The sequence below is a fragment of the Amphiprion ocellaris genome, chromosome 2 (assembly GCF_022539595.1).
Source record: "Amphiprion ocellaris isolate individual 3 ecotype Okinawa chromosome 2, ASM2253959v1, whole genome shotgun sequence".
In the NCBI taxonomy this organism is placed as follows: Eukaryota; Metazoa; Chordata; class Actinopteri; family Pomacentridae; genus Amphiprion; species Amphiprion ocellaris.
The window spans coordinates 36704335-36717789 of record NC_072767.1 but is presented as its reverse complement, the minus strand read 5'-3'; the positions used below and the strand labels follow the sequence as shown (position 1 = coordinate 36717789).

General features: G+C 43.2%; 1 protein-coding gene across 1 annotated transcript; it reads right to left on the bottom strand.

Annotated features, from left to right (window-relative positions):
- Positions 1–890: 890 nt before the first annotated feature.
- On the bottom strand, positions 891–9239 carry myoc (myocilin). Its single transcript, XM_023283867.3, has 5 exons — positions 8528–9239; positions 4765–4830; positions 4599–4691; positions 2112–2323; positions 891–2024 (listed from the first exon to the last, which is right to left on the bottom strand). The coding sequence occupies exons 1-5, from the start codon at positions 9021–9023 to the stop codon at positions 1443–1445; spliced, it is 1449 nt and encodes a 482-aa protein (XP_023139635.2). The 5' UTR covers positions 9024–9239; the 3' UTR covers positions 891–1442.
- Positions 9240–13455: the final 4216 nt, after the last annotated feature.

The following is a 13455-nucleotide window of genomic DNA, read 5'->3' as shown; positions in this document are numbered from 1 at the left end:
TAGCTTTGTAACAGCACATTTTGTTAGATAATTGATTGTTCATTTACCTTAAAATTGAGAGATTTCTAGTAGCTATTAGCTTTTCATGAAAAATTAAATAGCGACATTGTTCTCTTCAACCCGGATACATACAGACTGCTGACAAACTAAGAGGAAAGCCAGCAAAAAGCCAAGTGCTTTTGCTTCAGTGCTCAGTAGTTCTAATTTTCGAAGTTTGAACTGTACTGGAGGGATGGGCACAATTCCTCCTAAAGACATTCCCTCATTTGGGTGTTTTGATGATTCTGGTAAAGAGCGATGTCATTCACATCAGTCCAAAATGTCCTTTAGGTCTTCAGCTTGGTTGAGAACTGGCATCTGTAAATGCCATAGTGAAGGAATAACATGATTTTCATTAAACTGTTCTGTGATCCTGCATACATACAATACGGCACCTTTTGCAACCTGTTCATGAGAAGTAATGTGAGGTTTTGTTATTGATAAGTTATTTATCCATCTGATACGAGACATTGATAACAGTGTTTGGGTTGCCAATTTTGACTACTTCAGCAAACCTCAAATTCTTCATGAAAACCCCTTTAATTGAACAATTTAACGATCATCTGGAAAAGGACTGTGTGGTAGTATCATATTGGAAGAGACCATTCGAAATCAGGATCAAAATGTTTCATAATAGGAGAAAGGTGATCACTAAAAATGACTTGCAGTGACCCTCCCCTTTAAAAAATGCTAAATGATGCCAGTAAAATGTTAAACAGAGCCTCCAGATCCCCTCAATATAAGACTCTTTGGTTCAGGTTTCTCCTTTGATTTGTCACCTGTCTGTATATATTATGATCTATGCATGAAGTCTTCAGTTTTGTCACAAATAAACACACAGACTGTTGTAGTTTAGGATTTTAAAATTTATTTCAGGATGGTTTTGAACATTATGATGACTACAATGTACAAGAACATGCAATATTCAATACATACTAAGTGAGAAAGCAGTTTATTTGACAGATGGTGTTGACTGGTGAAACATTTTAGGGCATGTCGTACCACGGGATTTGTAGATTGTATGCAATGATTATCCCACTTAGTTGGTGAAATTGAACTATGTTTTTTTTCAGACCTCAAATATATATAGTTTAACAAGAAAACAACAAAATCATACATCTGAGTTAAAGGCGGTAGAAAAATAATTCCTCTAAAAACATGTTTGTGGATCAAGCCACAGCAAAAAAAAGCCCACCCACTGAGAAAAAAAAGAAAAGCAGACCAGCTGGGGACACTGTTCCTCAAATGTCTTCAGTTTGGTAGTTAGGCTTGTCTACATGTATAAACTGATGGTGTTGGCTTTCTAACTACTGTGGCCACTCAAGTAAAGCTCTAAAGCTGTGAGTCTTTGAAGCAGGAACAGGTGAGCAAAGGTCACTTCTTAGCAGTCACTCATGTTGGCCTCAGTTGGCCTGCTGGCGACCCAGCCTGAGGTCATAGGATATTATGTGGAAGTTGTCCCAGGCAAACAGCTTCCTCTGAGCCAGGTTATAGTCAATCATGCTGTTGTAGCCGTACTTGTTCCTGAAAGGTATGGCCACGGTCTTCCCTTGGCTGGTTTCGGTGTCGTACATGTAGTTGATGATGGTTTCAGGAGCGGCATAGCTGGCCACGGTGTACAGCCTGCCGCAGATCATGAATGAGTTGGCCACGGAGTTCTTCCTGATGTTGGTTTCCCAGCTCTTCTTCACCTCCAGGCTGTGCGGGTCGAGCTGTGAGATCACGATCGCCCCTTTGGCCTTGCTGGTGGAGTAGACGGCCCACAGTCCCTTCTGGTCCACAGCCAGATCGATATCTGTGTAGCCTCCCCAGGAGTATGGGAACTGGCCATGGAAGCCGGCGTGGGGAAGGTCACGACGGGCCGCGATGGTCTCTGATGCCAGGTCATAGCGGATCAGAGTGCGGCTGCGACGTCTCTGATAATACAGGGAGCCTCGGAACAAAGCAGCACCGGTGCTCTCGACTAGTTCTGGCAGCAGCAGCACCTGTCAGGGAAGAACACGAGACAATAACTTGGAATGACTTGGAATGACCAAAGAAAATATCCATATCAAAATCTATGTGACACTTACTTTGGATGGAAAGCCTTTAGAGAGCTGCTCCATATCCTCATACCCAAACAGCTGCCGTACCTCAGTGCCGATGGCATCGATTCGCCAAACCATGTTGGGTCCATACGGAGAAACAGCCTCAGGGTCCTGCATCCAAACACCATATTTACCTGCAATGTTGTCGGCCTTCCTGTGAGTGACCGGCTCAAGGACTGAAACCAGCACCCCACAACCTGAACACAAGAAGGAGATAAAACATGAGAGAGAAGCATAGTAGGAACACTCTAGAAGAACGTCATTAACTGATACTGGGAAAACGCTAGAAGAAGGTGGCCGTGTATTCGGGGAAATTTTAGAGGCATGTGCCTTTATTTTCGATATTTGGGGTATTTTGGCTCAAATACACCAAATATCAGGCTCCTCTGCTGTGGAACTAGCTAAGCAGACATTTTATCTGCTTTTGAAAGTAGGCTTGAAACTTTGGTTTTTGATAACGGTTGTAGTTAGGACTGGATTCCCCCTTGCATACTCTTTGTTATGGCCTCTCTACAGGTATCTCTGGCTCTGGAGCTTTCTGATCTGTGGTTTCTTTGATATCCATGTATCGGTTCCCTTTACCCTCACCCCAACCAGTCGAAGCAGACGTCTGCCCTTCTTGAGCCTGGTTCTGCCTGATTTTTCTTCCTCTTAAAGGGCAGTTTTTCCTTCCCACTGTCGCTAAGAGCGTACTCAAAGGGAATCATGGGATTTGTTTGGGTTTCTCTCTATAGTATAAGGTATAGTATATGAAGCACCCTGACACTTTTCTTCTGGGCTATTTTAAATGGCCACTTCCTACTTAACACTACCTTGCAAATGAAACTTGTAATCCTGGGGTCACATTCAAAAATCCAAAATCTGAGATAATCATAACCAAACTTTTAATCCAAGACCTTACGAGGCACATCATGTGGAGAGTCTGTGTTAGGGCTAATACTGGGAAACTGCTCAGAAAGAAACTGCAACAGTCTTTTTCTATCTTTAAATCAAATCTGCCTTCTTTAAGTTCTTTAAGTTGACTTCAGGAGAGAAGTCACAGAGTAAGCGGAACACAGTAAAGGAGATCTACATACACATGGCTGAAAAATGACGAAGGTAACCTGAGAATCGATCAAGGGTGTGATTAGGTCATCAGTTCCCATCGGAGGCAGACAGCAGGTCTGGAGATGCTGCCTGACGTCTCTGTCAGCCTCAGCTTTTCCTGAGTCACCACCATCAGAGCAGCAGCAGCTGTGCTACAACTCATCCTGGGCAGGAACTCTCTGCTTCTCTTACTGGGAAAGCGATAAGGCCGACCATATATTTACCACTTCCTAAAATACACCCTCTGCCCTCTGGCCCAGGATGTAGCACCGGATTTAGGGTTAGATAGGAATATGTCTTATAAATACACTCATCACTGTGTAGCTTCTCGGTGGCGTGGTCACATCTGAGATTAAATAGCTGCACGTGTTTACTGCACGTGTATTTTCAAGATCTACCAAACAATCAAACCTGCTGAAAACAATTCAGCAGCGATGATGTGATTTCGGGAAACACCATCCAAGTGGAGGGTTAAACAGCATGTGTGGTATCCTCTTTAAAGGTGCTTTCCCTTTTTACATTCAACAAATGTAAACATGACTGTCAGGATGGCCCTCATTCCTACGGATTGGCATGACTGTGGTATTCTCGCCCCAAATGCCCCAGTATTAATAGTAGTATTTGCTTTGAGGCTGTCAGCGGGGGGTGTGAGTGTCATGTTTGCCAGGTCAGATGGGAGGAAGGGGGAGGAGGGAGAAGTGGAGTGAGTCCAATGTCTCCTTTTAAAGGACCGTACAAGTGCAGTTTATCTTCATAAATTAGGTGCTCCTTGTGTTTTGACTGTGCAGTTTCGCAGTTTCAGTGAATATTTCATGTCATTACAGGCAAACTTTTTGCTCATTTCATGCTACATTCAGACCCACAAACTTAATATTAAAGGTGCTCTGTGGAGTTTTCTTGTAAACAAACAAAACACCTGTTTAAATTTATTGCTTTGGGGGGTTTGATGGGGTTTTTGAACCAAATTTCACTGTATTTACTGCATTTTTTCACAAAACAGAGGCCGAGTAAATGCTATAATTCTTGTGTTGTTGGCATGACTGCCAGGTGGCTTCTAGTCTTCTTCTTGTCTATCTTTGGGGACATTCTTTTGAACATGATGGCCAGCAGCTCTCGAGCAGGTGTGTATCATGCATGCTTCAAACAAAAAAGGCATTGCTTCATGGTGCTGCTGGTGGTCAAAAACTCCACAGGGTGCCTTTATTTGTGCAAACAAGCAAATTAAGAGCTTTTGTCAGCTTCATTAATGTTACAGTACAGAAAAAGTGAAAAAAATTATGCATATCGGAAAGGGTAGTAAGCCTGTACATTCAAATCTACGATCTACACGAATGTAATGTAGGCGCTAAAATTGGCAAAATAAGCCATATATTCCAAGTTAAAGACCTGTGTCGTCGTCATTGCTGTCAGGAGCAGGAACCTCCGTCACCTCAGCCTTCAGCTCCTGAAAACCTGGAGCTCCATACTGCCACGCTGAATCTGAACAGAAAGAGAGATGGAGTGAGCTGAAGGAGTGACAGAGAGTGGAAGTTCTGCAGAAACCTCATCTCACCTCTCAGGCTGCTGCTGTCTCCCTGCCTGTTTGGCCTGGTCATCAGGTGAGACATCGGATTGGAGCCTAAACACACAAATACACACATCACAGCTTAGTGATTTCTGTTGCACCCTTTCCTTGTGACAGTTCGGAGAGAATCTGTGTACCCAAACGTGTCTATGGCACTACTGACAGCAGGGAATGTGGCAGCAGGAAACAAACACCCCCTAAATGGATTCCCAGCTGCTCTGGAGTCAGACAGTCGGTAGATTGACTGACCACAACACACACAACACTCGACACCCCATGCCACCCCTGCGCTGTCAACCTCACGTCCTTAAAACTTCATACCGGCCGTTCGGCTTTGGCTCTACTTCTGTCGTATCACTCCCCTCTCTTTATTCGTTCCTTTTGTTTCTCCAACTCTGTCCTTTTATTTTCCATTTCCCCCCTTCTTGAAGTCATTATTGTGAAAAGTATGTCAAGCAGTATCTGTAAACTATATATTCCTCAGGGGTTTGAGGATACAAACATGGTGGTGTTTGCAAAAGAAAAAATAAGCAGTTTCAAAGTATTTTTATGAAAACTGATATACAGTCTGTTTGTGTGCCTGTGTTTGTATAAGTTGTGTAAGTGTGAGCACATTCCTGCTGTGCCCATTTCATGTGTGCTGTCCACTGAATTCAGGCACCTAATGAGGCCTAATGATGCAGGGAACAGTAAACGCCAGCATCTGGAAGCTGATGTTGATTCTTGGCGTTGATGGAGAGGAGCAGCAGGCGGGTAATGGGCTGCATGACGAACAACTGGAATGTCGCTGGTGAGCGTGTTTCTAAACAGAAAAAATATTTGCAAAAGCTAACAGCTTGTGGGTCAAAAGGGGTCTGTGATGGTTCAAGTGTTACGGGGAGGGGGTTTAACTGCAGCTATTGTCCCACAGGTCATTTATCATCATCACAGGTAAACAGCCACATTCTCCTATTGTAGTTTCCCCTGGTGCAATTGGGGGTTCTGTGCCATATGTGCCCTCATGTCCGGCCTCTTTATTTGGGATGTCATGGAGCAGAATACCATGAACCTCACTAATTTCCCAGGAGAGGCTGTGTGTGCGAGGAGACGTCAGCCTGATCAACTCCAGCTAACAGAGTTCAGCAGAAAGCTTTGTTACACTTTGGTCCAGTCATAAACAATTTGCCTCTGGATGTTTATCTTCACTGTTTAGTCATAATTCAGGGTACAGTCCATAAGAAACAATATACAAGGGCTCTCAAAATCAGCCACAATCTGGTAATAGAGTTGCTCAACCTGTTGCATGAAAAGCACATTGACTGAGACATCTCACAAACAGCATTTATGATTGCATTTCCTGTTGGCTACACGCTCAGGAAATTAAAAGAAATCCTAGAAAAAGACACGGTAGTTGTGTTTTGGTTCCACCTTCACTTTAGCAAAATCTCAAGCTTAAATGCAACACAAAGTCTTCTAAAAGAATGTATCCAGCGTGCACCTTTCACATTTGTCTCAGCTGTGCTTTAAGCACAGGTAGGTCATGCTCTAAAAAGAATGCTGCCACCTTCAGCATGCTGATTTGTGTTGTCACATCCCGTATAAAATTTATGTGAATGTCTATTTTTAAAGTCATAAAATCACAGAAGATCAGGTCATATATTTTGAGTATTACTACAGGTCATAACCGCTGCTTAGGTTGTAAATATTAAAGATCTTCCTGTCAGAGTTTCTTTACTCTCGAATGCAAAACTTGCCAAAGTGGTTTCACTTTTATCTCTTCCCTGCTCTGGACCTGCATGTCTTCCTCTGCCTATGATCTATCCGGCATCTGCCTGTTGCCCTGAGGGGCCTCTGTGCATTTCAGTCTTGAGGTGCAAACATGAGGAGCTCAGCAGATAACCTGGAGCATACAACAGATACAGTATGTAAGTTCCTCCTGATGCACAGGGAGTAAGGACGTCCGTAAGGAAGGATTTACTGCTGCAGGCGATTTCAGCTTTTAAAGCAATTGACGCTCAGAGCCAAGAAGGTAAACAGAGCGACGGAGAAGAGAAAGGGGGATGGCGACCAACAACAGAAGGCGATCGGGGAGGCCAATTAGATGGGTGTTTGGACACTGCAAACACACAGAATACCTGAGCTTAACTTGACTGGCTCCAGGATAACTCTAAGCTCTGCGGAGCCCTCTAACCCCTGGTCGTATAATGTTCTAGGGCCCAGACCTCCATCCTCGCCAGCCCTGACCCACCAGGCGTCATCAAGAGCTGCGAGTTGAGACCTGGGCACGGAACCACCGCTTCCAGAGCCTGCATCACATTTCAACACCCACCCCCCGACCCCCACCCACAACTTCCCCAACCGGGCTATTCACACACCTCTCACCATGCTGAGGGAAACACCAGTAGTAAAGAAAGCAAGATCTGCCCATAAATACGAAACTGAACCCCTCTGGCCTGCAACCATCGCCCCTAAATGCAGGGCAGGAAGTGGGGAGCACCGAAACCTGAGCTAAGGGACAAACTGAGCAACCAAAACATTAAACCTCACACATACACAAACAGGTGTGCATCATAAAAACACGAATCACGTTATTCAGCGTTTTTTCTTTAGGATGACTGGTGCAGGCAGATCTGGTGTCAGGAGGAAAGTGTCACCTCGAACAGACACATAAACACACATGCATGGGATCCCCCCGTCCACTGGAATTTTGTGTGGCTCTATGTGCGCATGGTATTCCATACATAGATGACGTTTATATGTCATCACTTCTCTGCTCCAACCCATCGTCCTTCAGTGGGAGTCACTGAACACATATTTCAACTGAAAGTCAACCTGTTCATGAACAAATAGGTCACAGAAGATTGGATCTTAATTTTAGATGAGAAAAACTTACATTAAATAAAAATCGATAAGTAAAGTCATCCTAAAGCTATACATTTAACTACACCAGAATGTCACTGGGCTTTGCAAAAAGGTTTATATTAAATAACAAATCATTGCTAGCATTTTTCTAAAAGTCAAACATTTATGAGTTTAGTAGCAACCTTATTATTATAAGTGTCATTAAGCTCTCCAAAGGTTTATATTTAATTAAAATCTATATAAACATTCATCCAAAAACTATTAACAGAAACATTAGACTATACAGGAAAAAAAAATCTATTAAGAAATGTCAACAAGCTTTGCATGAAGGTTTATGTATATATATATATATATATATATATATATATATATATATATATATATATATATATATATATATATAAATAAAATGTCCATATTCATCTAAAAGCTAAACATTTGACAATGACAGTAGAATATTCAAAAGAAAATGTTATTTTCTATTTAGAAGTGTTATAAAGCTTTGCAAAAATGTTTATATTTAATAAAAATCCATGTCAACAGTCATCTAAAAGCTAAACATTTAACAGTAACAGAAGAATATTCATAAGAAAACTTCCCTTTCTGCTCTAAATGCCATTAAGCTTTGTAAAAGGGTTACATATTGTACAAAAACCATCGTGTGCATTCACCTAAAAGCTAAACATTTATCAGTAACGTAGAATATTCACAAGAAAACATTATTTTCTCTTTGAAATGCCATTAAGCTGTGCAAAGGGTTTATATAAAATAAAAATCATGTACAAATTAATCTGAAAGGTAAATATTTAACTCTAGCAGTAGAATATTCACAAGAAAACATTATTTTCTATTAAGAAGTGTCATTAAACTTTGCACATTTTTGTAACAGAGTGTGTGGAGTGTCTCTTACCAGCAGCGGGTCTCTTGGGGCCCCTGTCCTGCAGAGGCTGGCTGGGTGGGACCACCGGGGTCTGGGGAGGACAGGGTCTGTTCCTCAGCCTCTCCGTCTCAATCCTCATCTCCTCCATCCTGCGCTGAAGCCCCTCCACCTCCCTCTCCAGACGCTCCTTCTCCCCCTGCAGCAGGTTCTTCTCTCCCACCGCCTGGTTCAGCGTCTCCTGGAGCTCAGTCTGAGCTCTGGCTCCGGGTCCCTGGCGACCCCCTGGCAGCTGAGTCTCGCCTCCGCTCAGCCGGGCCACCAGCACCTCCAGCATGGTGAGCCTCGCCTTCAGACCCTCCACCTCCGGACCCGACATCTGTGGGCAGCTGCTCTCTGCAGGGCTGGGCACAGTGAAGGTGTACTGGCATCGCCCACTTCTGTCGTTTTCCTTCCACAGAGAGGCTCGGCTCTGAGCTTCACCTCTCAGCAGGAGACCGAACATGCACAATGAGAGAAGCAGGAACATGCTTGAAACACTTCTTCCACACAGTTCACTGTATAAAACCTTTTTCTGTCCTGTTTCTTCTTTTTTGTTTATATTATTCTTAAAATCTTTATAAATTTCCCAATTTCAGGTGATGATTTTCTCTCTTTTCTATCTTCTCTCAGGTGTCTCTTCTTTTCCTGCTGCTGCCAGAGTTGTTTCTCTCCTTCCTTCTCTTGTTCAGGTCTGCAACACTGAGCTCTCCCCAACGGCTCACAGATATTTATACAATCTGGACGGGACAGAAGGAGGGAAGTAAAAAAGGGAAGAGAGGAGAGGTGAAAGGGAGGGAGGGGTGGAGATCAGAGGCAGGGAGGGGTGAGGCAAGTAGAAAAAAGAAATGAAAAGGATGCTGGTTATTTTGGGGACAAAAACACATTTTTGCATAAGCTTGACTTTGTCTGTCTCTCTGAATTAGCTGTTTTTGGGATGTTTTTATTATTACTAAAAGCCTTCCATTATATCCTTGATGCAGTTCCATGTGTCTGAGGAGTTTTCCTGAAGTTTGGGTCTAGCATGGCAGGAAAAAAATTATCCTTGTTGGATACAGTTTCCTGCTGAGGAGCCGGTGTCCCCTTTCATGTTGGTAGGGGGCCACAATGTGACACAAGCTGCCAACAAGAGTCACCATAAGAAGGGTCGAGGTTACAAGTGACCCTGTCTTCCCTCAGCAAGGTTTGTTGTGATCAGTTTGCGTGTGTGTATTCACAGTCACTGCAGACTCAAGCCTTTATATTCATTTATATTTAACACATGAGCAAACATGAGGGTGGATTTGTCTGCCTCCCGTCCCTCTCTTCTAGTCACTTTGAATTTAACACAGTATCACTGACATGTCGAAGTAAAGTCTCGCTTCTGCAGTCATGCGATATGTAGGATCTCTTCAGAGAGGCAGGATGCAGGACTTGGAAGTGAGACAGTAGCACAGAGCCAGGCAGGTGTGTAGACGAACACAGCGTCCAATCCCAACAGTCCTAAACGCTGCGGCTCTCAGCTTACTCTCATATCCTGCCTCTTTGTTTGGGTTCCTTGGATCTTTCCTGGATCCTCTCCTATGCTTCTTTCTCTCATATCTCCTTACTTCTGTGCGTGTCCATCCATCTCTCCCGACCTGCCTGGAAAACCAGATCTCCAAAGCATCTACTTCAGGGCAAAGGTGAGGAGAGCTGCAAGTGCAACAACATGAAGTGCTTTGAAAACACTGGAGGTTGATGCCATCCTCTCCTGCTTCTGGTGTCACTTGTTTACATGCAGCTGGTGATACTTGAGCTGCTTATCTTGATTAATGAAGCGAGCCTATGACAGGCTGGACAGATGGATGGATGAATGGATGAAAAAGGTACATTTGAGCTTGAAAATAATGAGCTGCAGAGTTCACATTCTGGAAACACCAATTTGTTAAGGCATTTCAATAACTCAAATACCCGAAGAGAGGAAGAAAAGGCAGGACATGTGGTAAAATCACGTCTAAACAGACATTAGGGAGAATATAAAGACAAGGAGCTCCTGGGAAAGTAGCTGAAGTGATAGATTGTTTTGGTGGATATTTATTCTCCAGCCACTGACACATCCACCTCCAAATGATCAGCCTGCACTGGACTGGACAGAGGGTGTGTGTGTCTGCGACTGACGAATGCTGGTTGGCATATTGTCCACTCTTGTCTCTTGTGGGTTTAATTCACTTTTATGAGTCATATAACCACCACTATGCCCGGAATCTGAAGTCATCCACTATGAGCCCGAACAGAAGACCAAAACATCCTGTGCTGCCAATGTGGGAGTGTCTCTGCAGGTCGAGAGGATAGAAATGCCTCACTTTTGCACGATAGTGTAACAAAAATCTTTTGTCCTTGCATATAGAAGGACAAAGGAAACTCACACCTCCAGACTACATGTTTTCAGTTAAGGCTTGTGTTTGCCAGCGACACCTGAACAGAGATGCAAACTTTTTGACAGCTGCCACTCCCAGCAGGACTTTACAACCTCTGCAGCTAAGCAGTGACCATCCAATGACAATGCAGCCTTTTCACTACATCAACATTTCAACAAGTGCATGAGATGAAATAGTCGCTTTCCTCTTCATCTTCACAGCTGAAATAAAGCCGTCGTCCACTGCCATGTGTGAGCCAGAGGGCCAGGTGCCTTAGTTCAGGGGTAGCCAGCACGGTGCCCGCGGGCGCCTGGTTGCCCGCAGAGACCATGGGAGATGCCCGCAACACATGTTCTGAAAATAGCACTAGTCACCATGAAAGTCCTTATAAAAAATTATAGTTGCTGTTCTTTTTAGATCAAAAATACTTACATTAATGCAGATTTTAAATTACAATATTTATTATAATTAAAAAAAAAAATGTCTTCGGTGTAAATGAACTTTGACCTTGTCCGAGTCAAAGTTCACTGCGCATGTCAAACCACTACGTCACTCTTTGCCGAAGCTTCCGGGCGCAGACACTTTGGGAAGCTAGGTGTGGTTTTTACCCCCAAAACATGACAAGAGAAGTGAAAGAGAAAACACTATTTTCACGATGACTGGGAGGAAGAGTTCTTTTTCACGACAGTGAAAGATAAATGTGTGTGTCCTATTTGTGGGGCGAATATTGCGTCGGCAAAGCGGCACAATGTGGAGAGACGCTACTTTAGCCGCAACAAAGCTTCCATGCTAACTAGCCACCTGCTAGCGCACATAGACTGTATGCGCACTACGGACAGGAAAAGCCCGGAAAAGCCCGGGACTTAAAGCCAGCTTTGACATCTACTACGCGACGAAAAGTTTCTTCGTGGAGAAAAAAGGACCATTAGAAAGGCTTGTTTTAGTGGCGACGGAGGGGGCTCCTCCATGACGGGTCGACATGCAGACTTCATTGTACGATGCAGAGGTGATCCAGACTTCCCAACATTCCTACATTACCACTACATCATTCACCAGCAGGCCATATGTATGGACAAAAATGACTGGATTTGATCATGTGATGACTCCTGTCATGAAGATCATAAATGGCTCCAAAGCCAAACAACCAGGACATTGAAGGTGCTGCTGGAGGAGCTGTTAGCTGAACATGGTGACCTGTTACTACACACAGAAACCCCATGGATCAGCAGGGGAACAGTTTTGCAGCGTTTTTTGTCACTGTTGGCCAAAATCAAAGAGTTCATGCAATCCAAAGGGGAAGACACCTTGCTGCTTGAGGACACTGAGTGGATTCTTGCCCTTGCATTTTTAACGGACATCACTGGGAAACTGAACCATCTGAACTGTGAGCTGCAAGGTAAAGGTAAGACAGGATAAGCTCTGCAATGCCAGGCTTCCCACTAACACACATTTACAGACAAAGAAAGAGGTAACATGTTGTCATTCAAAACACCGTGCCATTACATAAAAATGTGAAAAATAATTTGTTGAAAACATGTAATGATTTGTTGTTATGATCTGTTAAAAATGTTGCAATGCTGGTGAAAAATGCTGGTGATTAGTGCTAATGTGATAGGATTCATTTCAAAATGTGAGAGTTGATTTTTTTCTAACATAACTGATAATTTGTACAAACATGGGACAGAGTTCATGAATTGTTCAAATATGTTACAAAGGTGGTAGTTTACACAAATGAAGCATGATTTGATGATAGTTAATTTCCTAAAGATATTAGAAGTGACATTTTGCACAGAAATGTAACTGGTGTGATTTTGAACAAAATGCTGCAAATGTGCTGATTCATACAAAACTGCCAAGAAAGATATTTACCAAAGTTTCAGAGATGGGATACCTCCGACTTTTAAATATTGGAACAGATTTTCATATATGTGTGTGTGTGTGTGTGTGTGTTTTTCATACCGTCATTGTTGTGGAAATCGTTGTTAATAATTAACATAAATGTGATCAGTCTTTCTACATATTATTTTCATTATTATTATTATTGTTTAAAGATGATGGCGCAAGTTTGCTATTGAGGAAGTTTGTATCAAACAAGGTGCCCTTCGTACTACTCAGTACCCTTGAAGTAGCTCTCGGGTTCAAAAAAGTTGGTGACCCCTGCCTTAGTTCAATAAAGCAAATGCTCCCGATGGGCCAATTTAATTTGTGCTCCCTTAAAAAGCGTTTGGTAGCTCTGGCTGAGCAAAGGGCAGAGCTGTCAGTTTGTGTTTTCATCTACTGTCTGGGGAACTCGAGAGCAGTGGGTCTGTCAGAACAATAACGCTTCACAGGCTCCTCTCCCACGAACGTTAGTGCCATCTTGGGAATCCACACCGCCAGTAAAGTCGCAAACCAATAAAATAGTCGGGTAATGAGAGGAGATAAAAGAAAGCACAGGCCTTTCGCTGACTCTCAGAGTGCAAAGGCAGCGATCAAAAGTGGAGGGATGGCATGACGATTAGTTTCTCCCTCTTCACCATTTTTCCAAACCATATCCCAGACAAG

Bases quoted from the DNA above. Each gene is read 5' to 3' on its own strand.
- myoc (XM_023283867.3), bottom strand. From the start codon at position 9,023: ATGTTCCTGCTTCTCTCATTGTGCATGTTCGGTCTCCTGCTGAGAGGT. The intron at 4,831-8,527 runs GTAAGAGACACT...TTGTGTGTTTAG, and splicing joins CCCCAAGAGACCCGCTGCTG to GCTCCAATCCGATGTCTCAC. The intron at 2,324-4,598 runs GTCTTTAACTTG...TCTTGTGTTCAG, and splicing joins CAGCAATGACGACGACACAG to GTTGTGGGGTGCTGGTTTCA.